The sequence below is a fragment of the Indicator indicator genome, chromosome 26 (genome assembly GCF_027791375.1).
Source record: "Indicator indicator isolate 239-I01 chromosome 26, UM_Iind_1.1, whole genome shotgun sequence".
Classification (NCBI taxonomy): Eukaryota; Metazoa; Chordata; class Aves; order Piciformes; family Indicatoridae; genus Indicator; species Indicator indicator.
This window is the reverse complement of record NC_072035.1, coordinates 5,123,059-5,150,453: the sequence shown is the minus strand read 5'-3', so window position 1 is coordinate 5,150,453 and position 27,395 is coordinate 5,123,059. Positions and strand designations below refer to the sequence as shown.

The following is a 27,395-nucleotide window of genomic DNA, read 5'->3' as shown; positions in this document are numbered from 1 at the left end:
ACTAGTAAATAAAAGGAAATCAATCCGGTGGTGGATTTTCCATCATTAGGGCTTGGGATAAGCCACGGCTCCCACAGTGCCTTTATTTCTAGTGATTAAATAAGAGGATAATCATTGTATAAAGTAGTAGCAAAAACCCAAACCTTGGGGTTTTCTCCTTGGGCTGAGAGGCATAATTCAGGAAAGGGCAAGTCTGAACAAGTGAGGGATAGGCATCAGGATATAGAATAAGAGGTAGCCTTTACCGGTGCGGTGAGACTCTTCTTTCAGGAGTATTTGTAATCTAAAGAGGCTTCTTATCCTAATGTAAATTAATGGCAAAATTTACATCTATCTTTGAATTACATTATGCACTCTTTCAGAAACCTGAGCTGGAAGTAGCTGTGAAATGCATTAACAAGAAGAACCTAGCAAAATCTCAAACTCTACTGGGCAAGGAAATAAAAATACTGAAGGTAAAGGTCGACTGGCTTGTTTTCTTTGGTCTTTGTTCTATAAGCCCTTTGTTGCTCCTAGCTTATGGTCTTTATTTTACTTTTTCTAGGAACTGAAACATGAAAACATCGTTGCCTTGTATGATTTCCAGGTAAATGCATTCAATTATGGCAAAACATTCTGGATTTGGGAGAGGAGTTTGTGGAATTTTGGTGTCTTTTAAGACATATTTTGTAATTAAACTTGAATGGGGGAAAGTGTTCTGATAAGTTAGGGAAAGATAAACAAGCAGGTTTGAGCAGGTCATGTATTAATTGTTGTCTGGACCACAGAACTCTTATGCAGTGGGGAGTTGGGCTGAGGGCTGTTGCTTCCAGTATGTTATGCAGTGAAATGTAGTGTGTGGTAAATGTCTGTGCTGGAAGCTCCTGAGTACTCAAAAGGTTAGAAATAAAGTTACAGGAGTTATTCTTGGTATGCCTGCCTTTTATTTTCTTTTTCTGGTCTGGATATACTCCCTAAATGTTTTTTTCCTCAGCAACGTGAAAATAATGTGAGCATGACTTTGTGGCATATGATTGTCTTCAGTTCCAGAGGATTTTCATTTGCATTTTTCTGTTGTCCTTGTGGCAATCACTAAGTGTTAAAAATTGCAGCAGACATTTTTAGATTATTGTGGTTTCCCACAGTTGCTTTTTCCTTCAGTCAGCTCTGAAGATCTAATCTAAGGGGCTAAAATCTACTCTGAAACCTAAGTTAGTCAATGAGGGTTTTGTTGTTGATTTGGTTTGTTTGTTTTCTTTTTTTTTTCTTTTTGAATTTTTTATCAAAAAGCTTTGCTGGGTCAGGGACAAGTCTTCTTGGACATTTGTGATGATTTGAAAAAAACGCAGCACTGCAGGATCTAAAAGCCAAAGAGGGAATCCTTCTGTCTCCGGATGGCGTGTGGGTACAGCCTGTGCCGTCCTTGGCTCTGCTGTTTGTGCCTGATGGCTCGGTGACCGCTCGCTCCGCTGGACCCCTGGGTGGCTCTGGGGTGGCTTATCTGCAGCTGGCTGCTGCCCTGTCCCTGATATCACGCGTCCTGCAAGCCACCCGTGTTTGTTGACATTCCTTCTTCTCCCGTGGATTGGCTCGGGTGGCCTGCACGTCACCCCCAACACGGGGACGAGTCGCAGCTGGTTGGCACAGCCTGCTTGCAGTGCCTTCTGGGCGCTGTAGTCTGTTTCAACCTTCTTGATTCTGTGATTCTCTCACCCCAGTCCGCAGCCCCCAGGGGCTCTCTCGCCTGCCGTCTTCCTGTCCGATCAAGCAGGGGGTCCTGGCGAGGTGCTGCAGTGGGCCAGGTATTTGGGAAGTGTTTGATGCTTTGCGTTGTGGCGAGAGGTGGAACAGGGAGGGTGGTGTGTGTGTGTGGGAGGCAGGGCTGCTTGGAGTGGGACTGCTTCTGGGAAATAACCTTTGGGTGGGAGGTCCGATGTGCCTTGGTCCTGAGTCACCCTTTAGACCTGAGCTTGCCAAGCTGGGGGCTGCCTTTGTCCTGCTGTGTGTTGCAGAGTTGCTCAGACAGCTGGGGAAGCTTTGTCCGGGCACAGGCCACTCGGGCCTGTGTTTTGTTTCGTTTTTGAAGTTTACTTAACTTTTCAGTTGAGGGGGTGAGCATCTGCTCCTGCACATCCTCTGTAGGTTGCATTCGTATGAAGCATTATGCTGCTGCATTTACTTATTGCAGATCTTTCAAAAGCTTTGTTCCTCACCCTGCTTCAAATAACTTCTGGGTAGGAAACAGCTCAAAGACATTTCCTGCAAAAGGAGTGATTTCATCACTGCTATAACTACAGCAAAGTGTTTTCCTCCTTCTGTGATGGCAAATGAGCTTGAGTTAAATTCTGTGTATAGTAGTGTGTCCTGGTGAGTTACTAACAAGAAGCTGTAAGGTACCACAAAACAGGAACTTGAGAATGGTCCTGGGCTCAAGGCATGCCCAGGTATATGTATAATTATCAGCTTTGTTGAAGAGTCCTTGTATGACCAAGGTAATCTGATTTCTTGGACCAAATGAGATGACTTAGGTGGCACTGGATGTCATTGTGCTGTGCTACGAGGGTGTGGAGTCTCCTCTGGCGTAAGGTGACAGGCGTCCAGGCACAGTCTCATGTGGTCCACCTCCACACATTGTGTATGTGATGTGTCAGTGTGTTTAGCCTTGCTCTGTGTCCACCTGGGAGCTGTATTAGAATAAATTATCTGCAAAGGCAGAAATTCAGTTCTGTGGGAGGGTGCTTCTGCCCACTTTTCCTTACTTTGTGGAAGAGACTACTTCTTAGTCACTTTATTCCTCCCGCACAATCTTCGTTCATAGCTGCTTATATGTTTACCCTTAAAAAGGAAACAATATTTCTTGTGCTTCTTAACCTTGCCCTGTAGCTTTGTCTGTCATTTGAATTTTGTATTCTCTTCCTCTGCACCTCCTGTCAGTGACTTTAACTTTTACTGGTGTGTTCCTTACACACAAGGAAATGCTTCCCAAAACCACAGCAGCTCTAAGCAAGTGATTACACCAAATCATCCTCTAGTTTGCATTTCCCTGGTTAAAAGCTAATGGTAACCAGGCCTTTTATAACTCAAGATTTTTTGATATAATGACAGATTTGCTCCAGAGAGACACTTGCAGTGCTGGTACTTAATAGTGACAGCAACTCTGACCCTGGCACACTTATTTTATCCTTCAGATCCAGGAAAATTGCTGTGTTCCTTCTTGTTTTGTAGATCTTTGTGGTACTGGTTCATAAATAATGACAAAAGAAGCTTCCTAGGAATAAATGCTAATGGTGAATGTTTAATGCGTAAAAGTGCAGTGTCTGAACTCTTACAGATGCCCTCACTGGTGTCCTAAGAGCAGCATTTTTACATGAGAATGGCTCACAAAATGCAACATGCATATTCCCATTATTGTGTGCTGATGTGTTAGTGAGAGGTGCTATGAGTAGTCTGGGAGCCTAACATGAAGACCCCTGGTTAAAAAAGAGGATAAATGATGTTCTGAGTTTCTGAAAGTACTATTTAATGTTTGCATGGAGGTGTGGTGCAGATGTTTGCTAGGTAGAGGAGGTGTTTGGCATAAAGTAAAAGCTGCATTCCGCCATACATGGGGTGCTTTAGGTGCTGCTGATCAATCCCTGACTCGGCAGCTGGCTTGCATTGAGGCTGGAGTTGGGGGTTGCTAGACTGCTGAAGCTGAGGGGACTACAGCAGTCTAGACTGATTTCTGGGTACCAGAAATCTTTTTATTCTGGAGGCAGCAAAATGATCTGGTTTCTTGAGGTGGAAGTTAGTGACAACAAGGACACAAATGATGGTTTTCGCTGGATAAGGACTTGGTATGGAAATGAGGTTTCTTGGAAAACAGCTTTCCCAAACTCTTGAGGATCAGCTCAGCTCTTCACACATGCTGATAATGAAAGCTTAGCAGTTTGGGTTCTGATGCATGGGACTTGCTTTGGTTTCTTCTGTGAGTGAGAATATAGATCTGTTCAGAGACCACTGGATTTGCTAAGGGTATTCAACTGTAGGAAGGTCAGCTCTTGATCTCATCAGATCCTGGGATCACTTTGTGCTAGACAGCTTTTTCTAGCACTAATAAGTAAATTTTTGCATATAAGTAAGATCTTTGGGGCAATGGAAGGTTCTGAGTGTGTTTTCTTCACTGTGCCATGCCAGCTGCCCCAGGAATGTTGGTTGACTATGTGCCAGTGTCTCATGTGTGGCTGTGTTGGTGCTGGGGCGGAAAATCTGCTATTCCTGGACATAAATCATCCTTTGGATATTAGAAAGTGTTTTCCTGCAGGAAATGGGAAGAAGGATTATTCTATTGGCATGGTTTCCCTAGTTGTGTGCTGTGATCTGAACTTGCTGCTGCTTAAAGCAGCCAGGCTATGACTGTGCTTCTGTGGGTATCGGGTGGGTTTTTGTGTGGTTTGGGGTTTTTTTTGGTGTATTTCACAGGAGGGGTGGATGGGTTGTAAAAACACAGGTGTTAATGTCATGCAGAGCACTGCACTGCTGAGTTTCTGGCTCAGCCTAGGTTACCTGAGGGTTTGCTTTCCATAATTTTGTGTCAGGTTGGCTTATTGTACTCGCCAGCTCAGGATGAGATGCGAGCAGTGCTTAGCTCACTCGTGCAGTACAGGCTCACCAAAAATGTCTGCTGGGGTGACTGTATCACCTGGAGCTCCTGCAGACAAAGAACACTGAATCCATGCAGTGCAGTTTTGCTTGTGCACATGGATTAAGGCATGGGTGGCAGAACAAACAACTTCTTGGCTTAATGATCAGTCACTCTGGGCTGGGCTGGGCAGCTAGGAATTAAGTCTTGTTCTGTTGTTGCTGTATAGAAAGTTCTTGTGATCAGCAGGACCATGGGCTGTGGTGTTGTCTGCACCATCAGCCTTTTGTGATGGGGAGTCCCTGTCTGCTGCTCCACATCTTGTGCACGTGCCTCCTGCTGTCTCGTGGGACCTCCGGAGCTGCGTGTGCAGCAGTGTCCTTTGGCATGCCCTCCAGCACCGCTCGCTTCTGCTGCAGTGCTTCACTGATGAGTGTGATGTGGGATGAATCAGAGCTGCTGCAGTGTCACCTCCTTGCCTTGCCACCTCTCCTGCCACCTAATGCAGGATCTTCTGTTCCTCAGGCATTGCTGTTTGGGTGCCCTGTCTTGGGAGGCAGGGTTCCGCTGGGACACTTGCAATGACTAAGGAGGCACTCTGTGTCTGGGAGATGCACTCCTGAGGTCAGGCTGCCTGCCTTGTTAAATCCTGGGTTAATTCCATCCCCAAGCAAAGCTGGCAAGCTGCCTGGAGAGTGGGTGTAAAGTGCAGACGTCTCTGAACTGCCAAGCAATCCTCTTTCTGTTTGCACCATGGACAAGAATGGGGTGTCTGCTGTCCTGCCCCGTCAGCATCCTTGCATCTGTTGAAGGGAATCACTCTCATACTGAAGATTGGAGCTGGCTTAATTTAGAGCTAGAAGGGGGAAAAGGGCAAACCCCCATCCACCCTCTGCCAGTAGCCTTGTAGGACAAGGTTTGAGAGTTTAGTGGACCAAAAGGGTGGTGTTCATGGAGAGAATTTTATCATCTTGAGCTTCTACTGAATGTTGACTTGAGTAGCCCACTGTGCAGGTCACAGAAACATCTAGCAAATGCTGACCACTAAATATAGACTTCAGAGGAGTCATGGGCTTTTTTTAGAGGGAGTGGTCTTGTTGCATTTCTGAAGTGGTGGTCACTGTTGTACTCATCCTGTGTGTAAAACACATACCTGTGCTCCTCTCACATGATTAAGGTGTCATGGAGGAGCCAGCAACGTGGAAGTTAATAGCCTCTAAAGCTCCTGTGGAAGGTAGCATTACTCAGACTGTAATGACAGATTAAGGAATGTTTCCCAGAAGTAATCAGAAACTGGCGGGCTGTTGTGTTCACAGTTTGACAGGAAAGCTCGGGTAACGGCTGAGATGCTATTTGTGCTGCTAGTCTTGAAGCTTCATCAGTGTTTCCACTGTGTATATCTGCACTGTTTAAAGCCTTGTGATGATTGAATGCATTAGGTGGGAGTGAGCAAAGAAAATTTGGGAGATGGATGAGGAGAGGTGCCTCTTAATCAGTGGGATTGAATTCAGACGGAGAACCACTGTTTGAATTTCTTTCAAATACTTTTATGTCCAAACCAAAGTCCAATTACAATATTTAATTTTGTGGCTGGACTGGACTTGTCCCTAAACTGCAGTAAAAGCTGTAGTTACAAAAGCTCATCTTAGTGCTCAAGCATGTGTAGAGAATTGAGGACACAGTTCGCTTTGTCTTCCTTTTTCTTCTCCCTTTCCTGCACCCCAACCTTCCCACCTGTTGATACCAACTGAAAAGCTTCAGCACAACAGGCAGGCTAGCAAACATGGATTGGTGTTGGTGGTAGGAGTCTGAACTAGATGGCTCTGATTTGCTTTTGGGGAAGCTCCCAGACAAGCTCTGAGTGCTCTGAAGTAGATATCTTCTGTGAGGCACAGGGCACACTGTAAGATATGGTGGGAAGGGTGAAGCCAAGCACAGAGGTGGTCAGCAGAGGTGTTTGTCTTTGATCTGCAGAATCAGCAAGAGGCTTTCTGTTTCATTGTTTTCAAAATAAGTGTCTACTCTTTTGTTTGTTTTCTGTGGGTCGGGTGGGGCTTGGGGTTGGTTGGTGTGTGTTTGTTTTTGTTTTACTCATGTTCATGTAGCAATAGTAAATGGCAAACTCGATGGGAAGTGAGTGGTGTGGTCTTCCAGGGTGCTGAGGTACAGACCTAAACATATTTTGCTTAAGAGAAGCCATCTTCAGATATTACAGTTCCTCTCTGAGAAATGCAATAATAAATATCCACAGCAGAACCCAGGGAAGAGCCCTGCCAACAAATAGCTTTAGAATCTCTTTTGTGCAGAGGTGCTTTAACTGTATGAAGTCTCCTGCTTCAGGCCTTAAATACCACCATAAATATAAAGAGATGCTCTCAAAATGCAGAGGGAGGATCTCAAAGCTGCATTTGTTTATTAAGCAAGGTTATTTCAAGGGGGGGGGGGGTGATAGAAATGAGTCAAATCCTGCATCACTGGTTGCTTAGGGCAATAATGTTCTGTCTAGCTGCAGGAGCACCTGGCTTGTCTCCTAGCATCAGAATAACAGGAGGAATTAGGTCAGCTGAGCTGGCATGCTGGAGATCAGCCAGACAGTGTGGTTCCAGTGGGGGGGCAAAATGAAACATGTAGAATTTTAAGTTTAGAGATCTAATTTAGTGAAGTATCTTCCACCTCCAGGAAGGGAAAGCCTCCCAGCCAGCTCAATAGAGTGTGAAGGTGCTGGCACCATGGGAAACCCCAGGGATCACAGTGGAGGGTGAGGTAGTGTCAGGCAGGGCTAGGACACAGCCCTGCAGGGTGCTGGATGGGTTTGGAGCACACAGGCTGTGTGTTTCCTATGTGTGTGCTGATTCCTGTCACTGGGCACATATCTGGGCAGCTGGGCTGTTCTTTCTGAGATCTTCTTCATTTGCATTTGATGGATATTCTTCATTTAGTTGGTCCTTGTAGCCAGCATGTGAAATATGTTCACACACACTCAGTTCTCTTCAGTTTTTAAACACTGCAGATTTCAAACCCATGTTATTCTAGCTTCCAGTAGTTAGATTTCTTTTTTCCCCCCTCTAAATTTAGATGTATCATTTGAAAGAAAACCCCCACTTTTGTTCTTTAAACTCCTTGCTATAACACCTTTGTGCTGTGTGTTTGTTTTTCTGAAATCTGGTAAATGAAGTATGAAATAAATCCATTTAAAAGAGAAGGCTTGCAAAGCCCAGGCAGTCCTATAGCTGCCATAGAAAACCTTGTGGAAGCTGGGCCTCTAATTTCCAGAGCTCCTTAAAAAAGGAAAAAAAAAAAAACAAACTCCAGCAGGGTATCAGATTGTTTGGATATACAGTTAAAAAAAAAAAAACAAGCTGATCCCAACTTCATTAGTAGAACTACATACATTTGGTCTAAAAATCATCTTTCCAGGCTGAATTGCTTTGCTTGTATTTGCTCATCTCGGTGCATGTGTGATTAAAACCGAAACCTTCACTCTTTTGTAGCCTGCCCTGTTGTCTGCCTCAACCCACAGCAGTCCCCTCACTGCTCCTGTTCTTGGGCAGGCTCATAAAAGGCAGCTCTATGGTATGCAAGGATTTCACTCCAGTGCATGTGACTGAGCTTAAGTTAATGGGGAATTCAACCTTAAATGCTCATTTTCTAACATGATCGTGCTACAGAAAGGAAATGAGGAATAAACACAGAAAAGTCAATTCTAAAAACAATGAGAAAAACGTTGCAGTTCCCACTCTTGATAGCAGTAGCATAATGCATTGCCATATGCAAAAAGGAGCTTGCCTGTGCTTTTAAAGAAGCTTCCAGGTCTTACTCTGCCTTTTGGCACAGGGGTCAGAAAGTCCAAACTCTTCAGGGTTCTACTGCTTTTTTTCCTCTGCGATCTCTAATCCTTGCTGGGCTGCAGCTGCTGCATGCAGATGTGACAGCAATGCCTCCCTAAGAGCCAGAGGCACAAACTCTTGTAGGTGGCACAGCATAATCCCCAGATGACCATGGCTGCTGTAAGAATTGATAGCTTTTCCCTGTCTCAGCAGCACAAGGCTTCATTTTGCTGCACGTTTTTGGTCTCACCTTGCAGCTCTGTGACTTGTGGAACCTGCTGCTTGGTCTCTATGCTCTTATTATGACATAAATCCTGTATTTTGGTTTTTGTGGTTAGGCTCAAGATGCAGCTCTCAGCTTTGACTTGCTGTAGTGTGTTGGTCTGCAGAGGCAGAGTCTGCCTCTGAGGGAGAGTGTTGTTTTCCTGTCTGAGCTCTCTGCAAGTGCTGTAGCCATCAGTCACCCAGCAAGTGTGGTGAATCTCAGGGCTTTGACCAAGACCTGCAGTGAACTTGTGTGAAGGCAACAGACTGCACTGCAGCCTGCCACTGCCTGCAGATAGAGGTGGAGGGGAGGAAGGAGCTGGGGCTGGTTTGAAGGAGCTGCAGAAAGCTTGTGGCCAGTGAAGGGATGGTGAAGTTTCTCCTGGTCACTTGAAGATCAAGCTCTCTTACCAGCTGTCCTACCCTTTGTCCGTGGTGGTATTAGCTGCCTGGCAAACCATAGCTCCACAGACATGATGTTGTCTTGCTTGGTTTTGTGTCATGCAGTCAGACTTTAGGACTGCTGTCGGGGGGGATGGGAAACACTTTCCCTCCCTTCCTGAAGCCTCTGCAGAACCAGAGCTTTCCTCCTGTAATCTGCCCTAAAGTACAACCTGTCCCGAAACACCTTATCTGTTTTCTAAGCAGAGAATGCCATAGTCCCTGGAGTAGGATAGCACTGGCCCTTGGCATCATTGTATTCTGCTCCTACAAAAATCTACCTGCTGCAAAGCTGGCCACAGGACCTCCCTTCTGCTTGCCCTGTGCCTCTGCTGGTGCTCCACATCCTGGAGCAAGCCGAGAGGTTGGTAGGAAGCAGAATGTTATCAAGAACCAGTGCAGAAGTCTGGTGTTGTCTGGGTCTTGCTTCTTGTGCTTGTTCCCTGGGGTCTACACAAGAAATTAAGAGCCCTTATTCTTCTGGCAAGTCAAAGATCTGATGCCTGTGGGAATAACACTTCCCAGTCAGTAGCAGTAGGTTTTATTGCTGGACTTGCATGTGCCAAAACAGGCAAAGATACTGAGTAAACTGTTGGATGATGATATTTGTTACTTGCATATCATCTCCTGGGCTGTGCTTCAATGTGGCACAAGACTTCATCACCACTTCCAGCATAGCCCATACACAAGAGGAAAATGGCTGTTGGGTCCCTGTAAGTGCTGACTCTCTTGGTGCAGGACCTTGCTGGGTGCTTGACTTGAATCCCAAAAGTCTGTCTTAATGTGTGCTTTTGTCTGGCTGTGAAGCTGTTTGGGTTTGAGAAATGTTTTGTGCTATTGTCTGTCTGTGCAGAGAGGAGATTATAGCGCAGTGAATGAGTGCTTTCCTGTTCTTTCCTCCTGTCTTCCTTCATTTGAGTTAATTATTGTCTTGTGAATTAAAAACCTGCTTGAAACGTTCCTGAGTTTCTTAATGGTGAGGTTGAGAAGGAGTAAGAACCAGAGCCAAACAACAGAGAAACACAATAGGCTCCAAGATGTGTTTTTCTTTCCACATGTAGTCAAAAGGCAAGTAAATATCTTGAAGCTGTTTGCTTTAGATGTGTTCTGCAAAGGGTGAGCGTTGGTAGGTGCTCCCATGATTCAAGCTGGTGTTGCTGTTGTCTTTTAGCTTGCTTCCATTCAAGGAGCTGCCTCAAGAGATAATCCTTGCATAGCATGGCTGCTTTCCTTTTCCTCTTCAGGGTTTTGCTGGCTCAAGCCAAGCTGTGAGCCAGAGACAAATAATACCAAGAGATTTCACTGTTTGGAAAGTTTCTTCCCTCTCTGGAGAATGGTGGGGTTTGTTTCCCAAGCCCAGATGGTCTGGGAGCCTCTCCCTTAGCTAGAGGCTTTTCAGTTGCTGATGTCTAGAGATTGGTTTTTGCCCCTGTCAGAAGAGTGGTGATTAGAGACCACAGGCCAAAAGGATGCTAGCTCCATAAGATCTTGTTGGCAAAACAGGAGGATGTGGTATGCCTTGGTTCAGCTGCAGCCAGTGGGGAAGTACCATTAAAAAAAAATAGTAGAAAAGCTTAGCTTGCAGTTGGTGTTAAGTTTATCTTCCACTGTCAGACCCTCAGCTTTCATTTTTCTGCAGTGTTGGTGCAATTGTTGGGTCCTAGCCCCATTAGAGGTCTGTGGATGACAATTATCTTTGCTTGGCAGCTGCTCTTGGTGCTGCTCAAGAGGCAGAGTTGAGCAGCACATGGTAGATACCTTCTGAGAGGTACAAAACAGGAAGCCTTGCCATCACAGGGAGGCCAACAAACAGGCAACGGTGCACTGTTGTTCAAACCTGGTCTGAGGGCCTTCTGTCCACACAGCTTCCCTGCTGTGGGCATCAGGAGCCTTCTCAGCCACATGGTGCTTGTTGTGTGAGGTGGAAGCCCCAGTGTCTGTTACTGTGCCTGTCCCACGCTGCTGAGAGTGTGTTCATAGAATGCTTTGGGTTGGAAAGGACCTTTAAAAATCATCTAGTCCAGTTTTGGAGTCTTACATAATTAAACTTCAACTTTTTTCCCCTTCCTAAATGGCTTTCTAAACTTGGTGGCAGGCTGGGTGCTGAGGTAGAGTGCAGAGGAGGATTTCTCTAAGGAAGTTTCCTCTTGCAGGCTTTTAAAGCTGTGGCAGGAGGATGACTAAGTGTGGGTACACCCAGACATTTCCCTTTGGACACACCTAAGCACAGACTTTCCAAGAAGAGGATCATGCCACCTTCCAGTATGGGTGGAGAAAAACTTTAAAGGGAGACAGGGCTGCTTGGGCTTGATGTCCATAACGCCATCCTTCCTGGTGTCCCAGTGAGGAACTTTTGACACAGCTCTGTCCTGGGGTGAATTCTGGTGTAGAGCTAAATGAAGTTTCTTCGTTTCTTTGTCCTCTGTCAGCAGATGTGTGTTATTTGTAGACAGTAGAGGCTGTGCCTATTTTTACACTCAATTAAATTGTAACTTAATCGCTGGGGCCTCTACTGCAAGAACTACAAGTCAGGCAATGATCCAGACTGATTAATTATCAGCTTAATGGCTTTGGCAGAGAGCTTTTTGGTGCTGTTGTGGAGCATGGTTGGGGTACTGCTGCACTTTGTGATGAGAAGAAAACTTAGGGGTTTGCCTCTGTGCTGTTCCCTTTGTCAAGCTTGTTTAGTGGCAGGATTAGCCTTGGCTGCACAGGCTGGTACATGTGAGTGAGAGTTCCAGAGGAAATTATCTGTAGCACTCCTTGGATATAACCCTCTGAGAAATACAGCAAACTGTAATATTAATGTTACTGATGTGGAAAGGAGTGGGTTGGGCATTTTGTTTGTTTTCAGAGAGACTGGCAGCCCTCAAATTTTGGCTTGCAGTATTTTTTTCCCTTGTTTTCTTAATGGAAAAAAAAGTCATAAATGCTGTGGAAGGATAAAAATGGAAAAGAAATCGTTTCTGCTGCTGAATCAGTTTGAGACAAGTCCATCAGCCCATTTGGGAAACCAGAAATCTCTTTATAGACAACCCTCTCCATTGTAACCACAGTAAGCTACTGGCTGAAGGATTTTTCAAAACAAGAGCTTGTTTCCAAAGCCCTTCCTAAAATGTTTCATTTTGTTGGCAAAATTCCTACAAATATCGTTCTGGTAAGTGGGTCTTGAAGTGCTGAATTTGCAAGTGTGGAAGCTGTCATCCCTGCTACAGGCATCTGTGAGCTGAAAATACACTCACTAAATGTTCCTCTGCTGCTTGGGTGTGAGCAGGATGGAGAGTGCTTCCTAGTAAGGCTTGACTGTTCAGAGGATGCTGTTGTCAGTGGATGGTTGGGGGGACCACCTCTTCCTCTTCTAGAAGCCTTTCAGGCATTGCTGCCTTATCTCTCCATCCTGTGTTAGTGGGATAAAACCACCAACCACCGAGGTCACTTTGTTGGTGGGGAAGTTGAGCAGAGCATCTCCCTTGCCTGATTAGGTCCTTATTTAATCCTCATCACTGTACGCATTGGCTGCCAAAAATCAATTACTTGCTCGGTGATGTTTGTTTTCAGAGTATTTAAATAACATACAGTGGAAAAACAACCAAACTGTGCAGTGTACATTAGCTGTTGGCTAATAGCATATTACAAATAACCTTTTGGACTTGGTTTGTGTAAGCTAAGCTTCCCCTTCGTTCTCCATACAGGTAATAACATATTAAGCTTCCCCAAGCCCTGCTGGCACTATACATAGCAATGTGTAGTTACTGAGCTGCAGTGATCACAGCATGTTTAGACAAGAAGTGTCTATGAAGAATGTTGTTGTGGCAGAGATGAGCTGCAAACCCCTTCAGATGCTTTCTCCATGCCCAGCAGTTGTCCTGTAGTAAGCTCTGTGGCTTGCAGCCCCCAGTCATTCCCTGAGCAGCTGCACCACAGAGCTGGTGTGTCCTTCTGTCTTCTAGTACATCTGTGGTTGGACCTCCCAGAGAAGTGAGAGGATAAGGTGTCTTTCATAAACCTTGACCTGCTAAGGACAGCAGGAGCTGGTGGGCTTTAAGTGCTTCCTAAAGTTTTCCCCCAGTGCTTTGTCACATGCAAAGCTGGTGAGGATGCCTGAGGTTTTCTTCCTGTGCAGCAGCCCTGGGCTAGTGCTTATAGCCTGGTTTCTCACTTCTTCTGGAGCTGTGTGAAAGTAGATTAAAGTGGGCTGGTTTTAAATGCAGACATCAGGAAACGAAGACAGCTTAAAGCACTATTTGGCATGCAAGGAAATGCAACAAATGCTGGTTTAAAGTGTCACAGAAGATCCTTTTTGACCAAACAAGGGATTAAAAAAGCTCTGTAAGAGCTGGGGATGGCCAGCCCCAAGGTTCTAAGGAGTGCTTGAAGCAGGGAGCTAAGATTGCTGAGGCTGCTGGACTGCCTGGTGCCTTGAGCTCCTCCTCCACAGGAAGTTGGCCTCTGCAGTTGTAGCTTGGATGTCCCAAATCATAGGGACTTCCCTGCTCTCCTCCAACCAGCAAGCATCTGGGAACTCAGATTTCACATGGAGAGGACTGCAACAGAAATGATGGGAGGTGCTGAGGACTCAAGACGTAGACAGAGGTAGTCAGTTTGGTTCAGGCTTGCTGGGAGGTAGAGTCCTGTGGGCAGGCTGAGATGAAAGGAGTTTGGAGCAGACAGTGGAGACTGCTTGGAAACTAAAAGGCTGGTGGGGTAGATGCTAGGGCTTTTTGAAATTGTAGTCAGGCTGCTCAGAAGGAGAATTAGGCAGGCATGTGTCTAAACAGCCTCTAAGTGAAGGCTTGCTGCCCTGGAGCTGTGGCAGTGGAAAGTCTCTTGCTCTCCCACTGATTTCAGAGCTTCTCCAGTTCCCCTGATGCTTGCTGCCTGCACTTGTCCAGGACTGGCCTGGTGTTTACAACTGACTTCTGGCACACAGGCTTTTATGTAGTAGACGTGCTTCTGTCTGATGTCTGCTCCAACAAGAGGATTTAGTCATTTCACCCTTCTGGGTCTATCTCAAGGTTGAACATCTGGCTGGTTACACAAGTGCCTGGCAGCTGCTGGTGTCAGCCTGTGAGCTGCAAACACTGAAGTTCCTAATATGGCTCTGTGGTGCTGTGTGATTGTGGGACACTTCTCTTGCAGTATCCTGTGCTTGTACAGTGTATGTACAACCTTGCCCATGCTTCCTAAGACCAGGAAACCAGCAGAGATCAGCTAGGCTGGAGGTAACATCTCAAAATTGTGAGAAGCATCACAGTGCAGCACCTGTAGCAAATTTAGGAAAACCAGCATTTGGCCTGGAGTTTGCTGGTGTTGACCTCTGTGATCATCTAGGAACCTTTAGCCACCTGACAGTAGCACTCTGGTAATGCTTGTGGAGAAACTGGAGGGTGTTGTGGGTTTTGACCTGAGCTCTTTTCCTTTTTGCCCTCAAATTGAAGGTGAATCCCTTGGGCACGTTTCAGTCATGGGGTTGAATCGCAGGTCCCAAAGTTGTGTTGCTGTTATCTGTGTTCAGGCTAGCACTGCTCATGTGGGCATAGCTGCTATAAAGGGCCAAGTTAAATGAGGAAATGATTAAGGCTCCAAGATAGTGGTGTGCCAGCATCTGTGTTACGTGCCACAGTTAATCCTAAAAGCCAGAAAGGAACATGAAGACCCAAGCCACCACACAGAAGAGTTGGTTGGTTAAACAGGTGCACGCAGACAAAGGAGTAAAATGCTTAAATATTTGGCACTTCTCAAGTAAGCAATCCAGGAATTAATCCATAATGAAGCTTTCCCCCCTCTCTTCCTTCTGAGTCAGGGAGAGCACAGTTTACCCATTTAAACAAGTGCCACAGCTGTAATGCATGTGAAACATTGCAGTGCATAAATCTCTGATTTTTTTTTTTTTTTCTCTTTCCCCAGGAACTGGCAAACTCTGTCTACTTGGTTATGGAGGTGAGTTTCTCCTTCCCTCCCCCCCTCTTTGGCCTCTTTTTCTTTTCCCTTGATTTGAACAGCCCAGTATTCCACAAGCAGTGCTTTCTGCTCCCAGTCTCACCTGTGAGGCTTTGCTAACCTAATCTGCAGCCACATGTTTTGAGAACTGGAACAGTGTGGGTAAAGATAGCAGCCAGGGGGATTTTTCATTTTGCTGCTGTCATGCTGGCACAGGTTTAATCAGTCAGACATCTTACCTCAAGGGTCAGATGGGTGTTACTGGGTAGTATCTCCTTCAAAGATATGTGAAAAGTAAATTTTATTCACACAGCTTAGCTACAGAACTTTCAAATGTTTTCCTTCCTCTGCAGTCTTGTTGACGTTCCATAATGATAAGGATGTGGGGAATTTTAAGTTTTCTGCTGTGCCTGTTCCCAAGCTTTCCTCAACCAGCTTTTTTTGGAGGTCTCTCCAGTGGTGACCCTCTGGTTTGATCTTTCTCCCCGATGTGCAAGCACACAGTTGTGCACGTGCACAAAACACCAGACCGTGCTGGTGTATCCCAGCACAGCATAAGGAGTAGGGGAAACAGGACAGAAGAGGAACCTACCTGAGTGGTGTGTTTTGTTTTTTTCCTCCCCTGCCAAGTTCTGAACACACATTTTGACACAGGTGATTGTATGTTTAAGTACCATGATAAAGCTGCTGTCCTAGTGATGTTCGCTGTTTTTTCTGTTTAATCTTTGCTGTGCCCTACATTAACTGAGTGTTCTCTCTCTCTGATTGCAGTACTGTAATGGTGGTGACCTGGCAGACTATCTTCACAGTAAGTAGAACAATATGGAGAATATCCTCTGTATGCAGAGAAAAACACTGGGCTGTCTTAGCTCATTAAAGTTGCTGGGCTTTGTGGAAGGTCTAAGCAGATATTTAATTCCTGCAGAATAAAGGAAGTATCACTGCTCTCCTCCTTGGTAATCGTTTGAAAACTGAAAATCCATGACAAAAGTTAATCTTGTAGCCTTGCCTATGTAGGTCAGTGGTTACTTCTAGTGGCATGACACATTTTAGTTACAATGGCCTTACAGCTTAAATATGGTTTAACATTCCTAGGGACTTGGTTTGTCTTTGGTCACTGAAAAATCTATTTATATGGAAGCCTTGTAGTTCTATAGGGCTGGATTAAAATAAGATCCCAAGAGGGTATTTCACTTCCTTCCCCACATCTAGGACAGAACACATCTCTTCCTTCTGTGTATTGAGAGTGACTTGTAGTGTAGCCAGCAGTGTTGTGATGAGGAAAACTACCCACGTCAGGGTCCTTTGGAGACTACAGCACAGATGACTCTGGTGCCTTAACCTTCTGATGGAACTGAAGTGTGTCTTTGTCATGACCAAATGAACCATGCTTTATTTTACCCTGTGATACTGCTTCCATCTCCCAAGCCTATTTTTCAGTGCAGCCCACTGCACAGGTAGAGGAAAAACGTGAAAATCACTTTGCACCTGAGGACCTAAGTAGGAGGAAGATGACATGTTGAAAACATTGCTTAGCTGCAGTCAGGCACAGCTCTAGTTTTCTAGTTGTATTTTTTTTTTCCTTGAAAATAGCCTTTTTTGTTGTTCTGCATGTTAACTAAAGGATTACTAAATGTGAAGAGACAACTTTAATCTTATTTCACTTGTAGCTCTGGGTCATGGCTAAACAAAGTTTGTTCACATTGTTCACATAAAAAGCTAGGCAGTTGTATAATACTTTGGGCTCCTTATTTGAAGTATACCATGCCTGGAAATGTCAAAAACTGAAGGATTAAAAGCTAAATTTACATTTGCCCTAGAGCTAGTCTTGGTGTCCCTGGAATGATTGTTTGGGACTTGATACTCACTCATTTCACACAGGGTAAAGAGTTAGGTTTATGAACTTGCGTTTTCAGAAAGGATTTAGTACTTGAAGGAAAATTAAGGAATATTCTGCCTTTCACCTGTTTTGTTTGTTTAAAATGGGGGTGAGACAGAAGCTACAGGCATTTTTTTTTTTATTAAAAACTGGGTTTAGTGTGCTTTGCCTTAGATAAGTGTTTTGTATTTGGGTGTTGCTGTGCTTTAGAAGGAGCATCTGTGGTGGTGGTGGAGGAACACACAAAACCATTTTCACTTGGTATTTGTATTTGGTACCTTCTTTTTCTCCTTGAAGTGCAAATTTTAATAATGAAATGCTTTGACAACATAGTCAAACTGCAGCTTTCAAAGCCCAGTCATTGGTAAAATGGATTTTTTTCTTTTAGCCAACAGAGACAGAAAAGAGCCTTGATGTTTAAGCACAGGGCTGTGCTGCTCTCATTGGTAAAGCTGTGAATGTAAATGAGAATGCAGCTTCTGGCCAGATGACTTAGAGAAGTTTATAGAAAATCTTCATGCTGCTGCTTCCATGTGGGCATTGTCCTCATCTCCCTTCTGTGACCACTCTCAGATGAGACAAGTCAGGAATTTGGTGGTTAGTTTGAGAGTGTGGTGATGAATTCTATTTCCAAATAAAGTTCAGTTTTACCCCAGTTTGGTTTATTTGAGTGTTGCCTGGGGTAAGGTTTGATCCTTCTTTCTCTGACTTAATTTGAAGAAGTTACTTTTAGCTCTGTTTTTACCAATAAAATATTTCATCTTGGCAGCTGCTGTGACTGGGAAATTGATGCTTTTATTTTAGCTTGTAACATCTGTTTGCCAGCAAAGAACACCAGCAGGCACAGATTGCCAGAGGGAGCAGGCAGTAAGGGACTGCAGCAGGAAAGTTAAGTTACTCCCATCACTGCAGCAGAGATCTGGGTCTTCCAGATCCCAGAGCCTAGATACCAGTGTCAGCTTTTGCACCACGTGGCTTTCCCTGTTCTACCACATGCTCCTCTGGGGTATCTCCTCTCTGACCTTCTGCAGGTGCTTGGGGTGCTTTTGATGATAATGATTTTTTTTTTCTTCCTAAAAGCTCATTTTGGAAAGTTCAGCTTTTCTTCCAGGGCATTTCACTGGTACACAGGAGGCTCATCTCTACTGAGCACTTATTGTGCTGCTTCAGTTATTTTAATAATTGTGTGATGGTGTTTAATTGCAACGTCTACTTTCCCACTGACTCCCCAGTCGTTTTTACTGGTGGTTCCTCTAACACTTATGCAAGCTACACATGCAAATCCCTTGTTTCTCATTGAATGAGATGCTTGTAAGCTTCCCAATCCATTCTGCCCTCTAATTACAAGCATTAGGCAATAAGGTAATTCCGTGCTGGATCCAAGGGCACTCTAATTCTCCTTGCCTTCATAACTGGAGGACGTGCGTTCATGCACGTTGAAGTGCAATATGTGTTTCAGCTGGGATATGGTGCTGGTCAGCCCCATCCCTTTGATACAAACCAGGGTTCTGGTACAGCTTCTATGGTATTCCTAATGGTACAGTGCAATTTCCTTCCTGATAGACCCCTGTGGATGTTGCTCTCATTTACAGCCTGCCACAGGGTGTGATTTGAGCTGAGAGTAGCAGATTGCTGCTGTTTGTGGTAGGGCTATTGGAAGCACCACAGAAGTGACCTGTCCCAATGATGGGAATAACTGGAGTTCTGTGGCCTCAGGTGACAGGCTGATCTAAAGTTTGTTGAATTCTGTGAGTTGACATAGACAGAAGCTGTTCTGGCCAGTTCATGAGAGTATGTTCGTGATCTTTCTTAAACCTGCTTCTTGGAGAGCACATCTCTGAGAAGAAAACTTCGTGTCAGATCTGGGCATTTCTTGGTTTGACCATGACATGTGCAAGGAGCTGTGACCTTTGTAGTTCATTCCAAGTGATGTGGGGACCTTCTTGCAAAGTGTGAGACGCTGCTGTGTAATTTTTCACCCTCTACAGCTAGGTAATTAAGAAATACCTGTGATAAGACTAGACCTAGCTGGAATAACTCTTCTGACTTGTAGTCAAGACTTCACAGGAATCTCACAGGCCATGTTCTGCATGGGTAGAGCTGGAGCATTTACAAGGCAGCCCCAAATAAATCAGCTTGATCTCAAGACTTCAGTGTGATTTTGCTTGGCCCGTGTTAGAGACACTTGTGGCACCTGTGGGTAAGAGGAGAAGTTCTTTTTCCTAAATAACTTTTCCAAGTTGACGTTGTCATGTAATATCAGGAGGCCTTCTCCAGTACTGCTGCCCTTGGATCAGCTGACAGGAGCTGTTTACTGCAATTCACCTGGCAGCTTCTTGGCAGGTTGAACATCTCAGCACAGGCTGACCCAGGGCACTTTTAGATGGTTTCATCCTTTTCTTACGCCTCAAGAGCTACAAGGCATGCAGGCCCTACACTGACCCACTGTAAATATTTGCTCTGATCTACTGACCTATGTAGCTGCTGTTCCCCAGGCAGTAAGCTGAGTGCCTTGTTCCTCACTGAAGTGGAGCCCATGAAAATAAACACAGGGATATGATTACTTCTCAGTGATGGCAAAGTAAGGCTTGTGAAACAGCCTTCTCTGCAAGAACGTGTTGCTCACCACAGACATCCATGGGGATGCCCAGGTTCCAGTGCAGTCTTAGAATTTTGCCAGCAGTTTTCTGGTCAAGATGAGAATATCTTTTTTTTTTTTTTTTTTTTTTTTGCAGGGACAGAAGCACAAGTTTCTCAGAGTTTTGCTTAGAATTTTGTCAGCAGTTTTGTGGTCAAGATGAGAATATCTTCTTTTTACAGGGACAGAAGCACAAGTTCCTTATTGGGCTATAGCAAAGAGAGTTGTTTTGTTCTCCACACTTGTTTTGGGTTTTGTAGCACTTAAGTTGAATGAGTTCTTCTGTATCTTCTCCCTCCCTCTGTCAATGGGTAGCTGGCTTAGAAGATCTTTTGCAGACCCATATCCTGAGGTTGCTGAAAGTGTCAGTTGTGTTTATGTCTCTGTCCTTCAGCTGGAGATTGCTGCTGTCATGCAGTAGACTGTTGGGCTGAGCATGAGAGATAAGGACATTTGTTTTTCTGTTACATCCTGTTTGCTAATGACAGGAGGCAAAAGGCTTTGCCCCTCCACTCCCCAAGTAACCAACTGTCCCTTCTCTGCTACTGAGGGCAGCATCTCCGTTCCACAGTCATCCTGCCTTGCTGCACTGCATGGATTTATGAGATTTAATGCTGCCAGAGGATCCAACAGACCTCTGTCTAATTTTACTGTCCTGCAACATGGTAGCTCCAAAATCCACAGCAGTTGCCTTGGGGGGAAGCTGTCTGCAGGCTCAAAACACCAGCTTAGACTCTCTGTGTGTCAGGAGGACAATACCTTTGTAGGACTGAGGGCTTTGTACAGTGTTCTGTGAAATGGAAAAGCTGAAATTCTGCAGCAGTTAGTGGCTTAGAGGCCCCATTTCCTTGGGTGAATGGATTTTTGGTTCTTGGGAGCAGTGTTGGTTTTAATATAAAGAGAAATCCATGTTGGAGTGTCTTAGCTGGTTTGCAGAGGGCTGGTGGCTAGGGCTGTGTTGGCCTTACAGCCACCAAGTGATATACAGGAGAGGGTAACGCCTTAAAGATGTGGTGTGCTGCTGGGACTGCAGGTCAGAACAAGGCTCTCAACAGCATCATTTATCTGCTGGAGGCAGAGGGTGTTTAGCCAGGAGTTTGTAATTGCCTGCTAGCTTAATGATGTTCAGAACTGCCAAGCTTCAAGTCTTGCTTCATGTCTGGGGGATGATGAGGCAGCCTGTCCTTTCCTGGGCCTAAATTGAACTGGAATTAAAACTGGAATTAAAACTTCAGAGTTCTCATTGCTTTAAAGATGGTGCTTTAACTATTCCTGAATGGATTTCCTTTAGTAGGAGTCACAGAAATACTGCTGAGACCTTTTGCTGGGGAGAAGATTGAGTACAGCTAAGATGCTGGACCCTCAGTAGACAGAAAATGGTACAGGACTGAGTACACCGATGTGTTTCAGGAGCAGCTCAGGGAAAGCCTGGTTAATGATGAGGCTGTGTGTTCCTCAGGAGATGCAAGTGGGTTTGGAAGACTTACATCTGAGCTGTCTCTTAATATCCTTAAAAGACCTTCAGAAAAATCTCTCCTTCTTGCAGAGGAGTCTCAAATTCCAGCTGAGTGTCAGTTCATGAGGAAAAAGGCCCAGTAAGGGGAGAGAAACTCTATGTACATGTGCACTGGTCTCACGTGGATGAGTCCAGGACCAGCTGATAGCCGTGGTGACATTTTAGCTCTGCTTGTCCCTCCTCCTAGAACAGTGAAGTTTATGAGTGGTGGGAGTTTATTTTCTATTCTAAGTACTGTTTAACTTATCTGTGTCCCTTGCTGTTTCCCATGCATGTATTTTAAAAGTTAGATTTTTCATTTCCTGTGTTGCGTTAAAGCTGTGTGCAACCTCATCTGTGTTTTCATAAGGATTCCTCCCCTCTAGCTGACTAGGTAGAGGACCATTTTGAAGCTCCTGCCAGCTTGTTTTAATGTCTTAACTAGAGAGCAGCTGCAAAAACACCAATAAAGTCCCAACTAATTTACAGGGACCTTTTACAAAAGAAATTCTTTTTATTCAAGTGCTTGCTGTAAGCCTGACTTGCTCAGTGATGGCGAAGGAGGCAGGCTGGTAGCACTGTTGCTCCTGGGGTTTGTTCAGCAGGCTGCTCCCAGCCTTTGCAAGACTTTCCCACGTGTAACTCTTCAAATAATGAGAGCTGATGTCGTGTTGCTCTGATTAGAAGAGCCAGTTGAACATTATTTGAATCCCTTTACTGTTTATTTTCACACCACAGCTCTTGGGAAGCCTGTATCTCAGGAGAGTGCGTTTCAGAGTTTGCAGATGGGTGGGTTTTGATTACTGAAGCAAATTTTTAAGTAAAAAACAATGTAAATGGGAGCGTTCTGAGATGTTCTTGCTGTGTTTGTGGATGTCTGATGGAGGATGTCAGGTGACAGTTTGCAGGGGCTGTTTGATGGGGATATGTTGTTAGGTATTGGACTGTGGTTCACCCTAACATTAGGTTTGGGGTTAGCGTTGTAGTTTGGTCAAACAGGTAATGATGCACAAGAGTTAAGCCTAGACTTGGACTCATGCCCGTAAGTTAAAGATCATTGTAGCTCCACCCTTAGACATAGTCTGGGGCTAAGGATCTGGACAGATCTAAGGTAGTGACCCTCCTGCCTTTTAGGCCACAGACTCTTAGTGCTTGCCTTGCAGGCTAGTAGCTGTTGCTGAGGGAATCCCTAACCTCACCAAAAGTCACTTCTAGACCCAGCTGATAACCCAAATTCATCACCCACCACTGGCCCAAGTTCACCATGAGAGACTTGGGGCTGAAACCAGCCCTGACCACAGAAATAGCTGGGAATGCAAAGGCTCTCCCTTGTTGCCTGTAGGAATCATTTGGAAGTGGTGTGTAGAGACAAAACACCATATGTGGAAGTGAAAATGACAAATTACAGCTAATTGCTGTGAGGAATCTGCCCCCTGGGCTCTTCAGACAGCTGGCATTGTGAGTTTTTCATCTGTGGTTATTGTTTGCTTTTTCCTCCTTCCTAGCCATGCGGACACTCAGTGAAGACACCATCAGGCTCTTCCTCCAGCAGATAGCAGGTGCCATGAAAATGCTGCACAGCAAAGGCATCATCCATCGGGACCTGAAGCCACAGAATATTCTCCTTTCCTACGCTGGAGGCAGGAAATCAAATCCCAACAGCATTCGCATCAAGATTGGTAAGACCTCCTTTTCAGATGTCACCCTAAGTGCTCTCAGAAGGGCTAGGTGATGGAGAAATGGTAAGCCTCAATCTTTCCTTGGAGAGCTGTCTAGGAGGAGGAAAGAATTGCTGCACTTCTGAAGTGCACTGTTGTTTTTCATTTTCTTCAGTTCCTCAGCTGGATGTAAGCATCAGTCACAGATGAGCCATCAGTTGGCTCCAGGGAACAGGAGCTAGACTTTCTGCTCTGCCAGGACACAGACTAGCACAAAAGAATTGGGCAGACCTTGCTCTGCTTGCAGCAGAGTGGTGCCTCCCTCAGTAGAAACAAATACCAGCCTGCCCTAACTGGCTTGTAATCCCCAGGCTTACCAGGAAAGGGGCAGGCATTGGGACTTCAGTCTTCAGCTTTTAATAGTATTGGTGTCTTAAGGCCTGACACTAGCTGCTCTCCTGTCTGACCTCAGAGCAGTGGGAGTCAGGCACACCTAAAAGCAGGTGTTACCAGTCTGAGTTAGAGGCAGGCTTCCTGGCTGCATCCTGAAGAAGATCACGTTTTGTACATGAGGAAGGTGGCACAGATGGACCAGCAGTTGGGCCAGATGCTCCAGAAATCCAGTTACAGAGCACATGTATCCCCTGTGGTCCCTCAGAAATGAGTGCTGGATGATATCACACTCAACATGTGGACTTCTGATTATGTTACAGTTCATGAGCTGAAGCTGACACCAATGAAGAAAAAGTGTGCCTCACTTGAGCCCTGTGCTGTGGAGAGAAGTGGTGATGCTTTCACTCAGCTGAGGCCCAGTGGAAGAGTTTAAAAACTTTTGCTGCCTGTTTGGCTGAGGCTTTTGAGGGTTTTTCTTTTTTTGTGTGAAATGTGGAGCTATCTGGAAGGTGAAAGTGCCTGAGAGCTGCAGATGCAGACAGAAGGGCTGCAGGCAGTGCTGCTTTTGGGTGTGATGTGCCCTGCACCCCCTCCCTCCTGCTTCCCTGAGAAGTCCATGGTCCAGGGAACAGCTCAGTGTGCCAATCCATCAGTGACAGATGACAGTGTAAACAGCTGTGTCAGGCTCCTAGCTTCAAATATCTGGTAACCTTGAGAGATCCTCAAAGTATCATATGATCTGATGCTGAATAACCTGCAGAGGTAATTCATCTTGCTATTCCTTGTCCCTGGCTCTTGTAGCTGCCAGGTGAGCCATGGCTCAACTGTCTGCCCTCGTGCTGGGGTTAGCACTCTTGAAACTCCTCTGAAAGAACAGAACAAGACGTTTCCAGCAGGGCTGGTCTAGAAGTGGTGGCCAGCAGTGGTATGTCTTGGGTGTCTGTTACAGGTGTTCTTCTCAATGGAGGGGAGCTTTGAGTTTCCCGAATTACACATCTTGGCATAGCAGCTGAACTAGCTATGATGTGTTGGCACACTCTCACTGAAGCCAGGAGAGTTTTGGAGGGCAGTTGGTTGGTTCTTCTGAATACCTTTTTTTTTTTTTTTTTTTTTTTTGTGGCCTTGTGTGTCCTTTTCTAGTGCCTGTAGTGTGCATTAATAACTAGCAGAGGCTGTTACTGCTTGAGAAGAGAGCCACCAGTCTTGTTAAGAATGGGGCACTTCAGTTGCAGTGAAGATTGTGGGAAGTGACAGGAAAACAGGGGGAATCAGCTGGAGAAGGTGCAGGCTCTCTAGGATTGGTGCTGGATCCTGACCTGCCTCTCTTTCTCTCTGCAGCTGACTTTGGGTTTGCCCGGTACCTGCAGAACAACATGATGGCAGCAACCCTGTGTGGTTCACCAATGTACATGGTAAGTGTGGTTTGCCCACAGGTTTTTCTGTGTTGCTCTTGCTTTGCCCACCAGAACCAAGGCTTTGCTTTTTTGCTAGTCTTTCCCCCAAAGGTGAACTTTTATTTACTTGTCAGAAGCCAACTATTATACAGGGAGGCTTCATACATGAAATTCTAGCTGCTGGGGATGTTGGACAGTAGGTGCCTGTGGTGTTCTCCTAACTGTCAGGTGAGCTGTGGATAAAGCAAGCTGAACAAAACAGAGTATTGATTGTTGTCTGCTCCCAGAAACTGCATCTTCCAGAGGGGACCAGGGCCTCTCCAGGGAAGGCATTGGGAAATAAAAATCTATTTTCTCTGCTACAGATAAAGCAACAACAGAGTGAGGACTAGGCTGCTAACTTCATGCATCTGGCTAGGTTTGCAATGTTGCTTTCTTGGAGAGGAACCTCAGTGAAGCACTGCCTCAGCAGGCTCTTTGGAGACAGTGGTTCCACAAGCCTCCTGCTGTCACCTCAGGCTTTGAAGTTGTTTTTGCTCAGGCTGCATCTTCAGGAGCAGGGTCCCTGCAGAACATCAGTTTTGTAAAATCTTCAGCTGGTTTTAGCTCTCTTTGCTGTACAGCACTGTAGATGGGTGAAAAGGGAGCTCACCTTCTCATTGCAATTTGTCTTGTGTATTCCTACTCCTATACTCACATTCCTTTCACCAAACCAGCTGCCTCAAGGATGACTTCTTAGCTTGTGAAAGAGTTAGGTTTTTTTAACACAACTGATCCCTTTCACCCACTGCACTTCCCACTCTAGTCCCAGGATGTGAAGAGGTGATCTCTTGTTTGTGTTCATGGCAGCAGTCAAGATCTTGGTGTCCTGTCAAATCAGTGAAATTAAAAATGACAAAACCAGGCCAGAAGTAGAAATGTCAAAGACAGCCATCTAATAGTTCCTGAGGATGTGGGTGTGAACACAAAGCAATAAGATGCTGTGGAGCAGTTTAGGCTGAATTTTTTTACAAGTGCCCTGTGGCAGCAGGCACCTGATTTTGAGCATGATCTAATTCACTCCAGGTTTTTTTGGGCAGAGTTAGGTTGGACTGTGCTGCACTGCACAGGGGTAGGGTGTTTGGTAGTCTGGCTGGTAGTCTCAAGCAAAACAAACTTCCTCTTTTTCCCCTTTTTTTTTTTTTTTTTTTTTTAAAGCCTGATGTTTGTTTGAGCTGCACTATATGTGAAGATGATGTAATTTTTATTTTCCTGCAAGAGTTTCCTGACTTGTCTATTTTTAGTGATACTTTTTCTTTTGGAGACTCATAAAAGTAAATGGAAACACCCAGCTTGTTTTTTGAAAGGGCTGGAGGAAGCTAGTGATGACCTCTTCTTTTTATTTCCTTTTTTTTTTTCTTAACAACTGGACATTAGAAGGAACCTGAGAATGTTTCACTTACTCCTTTCACTGATGGATTTGAAGGAAGGTGGTGAGGAAAGGTTCAGTTGGGACTTAGATGTTTGGAGTCTGTCCTTGCTTTAGCTCATATCCTATTGCTGCTCTTTTCATTTCACTCTTAAAGGTATTTTACCCACACCAGACTCTGACCCCTGAGACAATCCATGTCATGTAGGATTTGAATCCTTCCTGTGCAGTTCTTGTTCTGCTTCCTTGGTTTTGCTGGTGTCATGCCTGCTTTCCTTGGACATGCTGGCCTCCTGTTTGCTGCCACTTTTTTTTTTTTTTTTTCTGTTACATGTGGCCTTTACTTGTGGCAGAGCTAGAAAATTGATCCTGTTCCATGCTGGCAGCACTCTAATGAAGTCTGTCATTACAAACACGTGGGATTAGCAGGCCTGCCCTTCTTTCCCTCTTCTGCCATGCCTAGGGCATGCTGCCTCCTAAGCCACAGGGCTTTGTGGACTTGCAGTGTCTCCAGGTTCTGGAACAAGCCTGGGTGGGAGCAGCCGAGGGCATGGTGTGAGATTAGAAACCAGGGTGTGAGGCACAGCAGGACTTGAGCCATTGGACTGAAAGGCACAGATCTGTCTTTGAACCCAAACTGTGACCCTGGCAGCAGGCTCTGGAGCATAATTAATATGCTGCCATCTTGGACTAAATGGCTAGTGCAGAAGTGTTGCAGAAGAGGATGGAGGCTGAAGCCTACCTGTGCGGTGTGAGCCTTTGCTCTTGTTGATCACTTAGCTGATACTTGCTTTGGTTGAGAAGATTCATCTGTGTGATTTCAGTGAGGCTGCTTCCAAGCACAGGTGGATTCAGCAGAACATGGTGTGCTGAGAAGGGAAGGTATTGAGTTTCCCCAAACTAGCCAGACAGCATAGGCTAGTTGTTTTTTGTCTGCCTGAATGAAAGTTTCTGCTTCCTCCACTTTTATAGGGGATTGGCCCTCTCAAGATAGTCTTGCAGTCTTCACAGGAGAAAATCTTTCATGTTTATTGGGGAATCTAGCTAAAGGGTTTTATAAAGCCTAATAGTGACTCCCATTTTGTTCCTGCTACTGCTTAAAAAAAACCCTAACCACAAAACAAACTGCATCCTTCATAAAACACATACCTGTTCTCTCCCCATAAAGGCACCAGAAGTCATTATGTCTCAACACTACGATGCCAAAGCTGACCTCTGGAGTATAGGAACCATCATTTATCAGTGTCTAACAGGCAAAGCTCCTTTTCAGGTGAGTTGCTTAGTTTCTGATACTCTTTGGGTTTTTCTCTTTTTCCTTTCAATTTATTTACTCTAAGGCCCTTGGTATCTATCATACTAACTCCCATGGATCCAGCCTCATGGAGGTCTGTCCAACACCTTGACAATGTGATACTTGGACAACTGCTTGTGTAACACTGCTTGTGTTACTAGAACACC

General features: G+C 45.2%; 1 protein-coding gene across 1 annotated transcript in view; it reads left to right on the top strand.

Moving 5' to 3' along the window:
• Positions 1-27,395, top strand: part of ULK1 (unc-51 like autophagy activating kinase 1) — an 80,616-nt gene that overhangs the window by 561 nt on the left and 52,660 nt on the right. Inside the window, exons 2-8 of the mRNA XM_054392953.1 lie at positions 363-455; positions 545-586; positions 15,040-15,072; positions 15,844-15,880; positions 22,590-22,763; positions 24,474-24,547; positions 27,106-27,207. Coding sequence (XP_054248928.1) covers positions 363-455; positions 545-586; positions 15,040-15,072; positions 15,844-15,880; positions 22,590-22,763; positions 24,474-24,547; positions 27,106-27,207 — 555 coding nt within the window. The remainder of the gene's footprint in view (positions 1-362; positions 456-544; positions 587-15,039; positions 15,073-15,843; positions 15,881-22,589; positions 22,764-24,473; positions 24,548-27,105; positions 27,208-27,395) is intronic.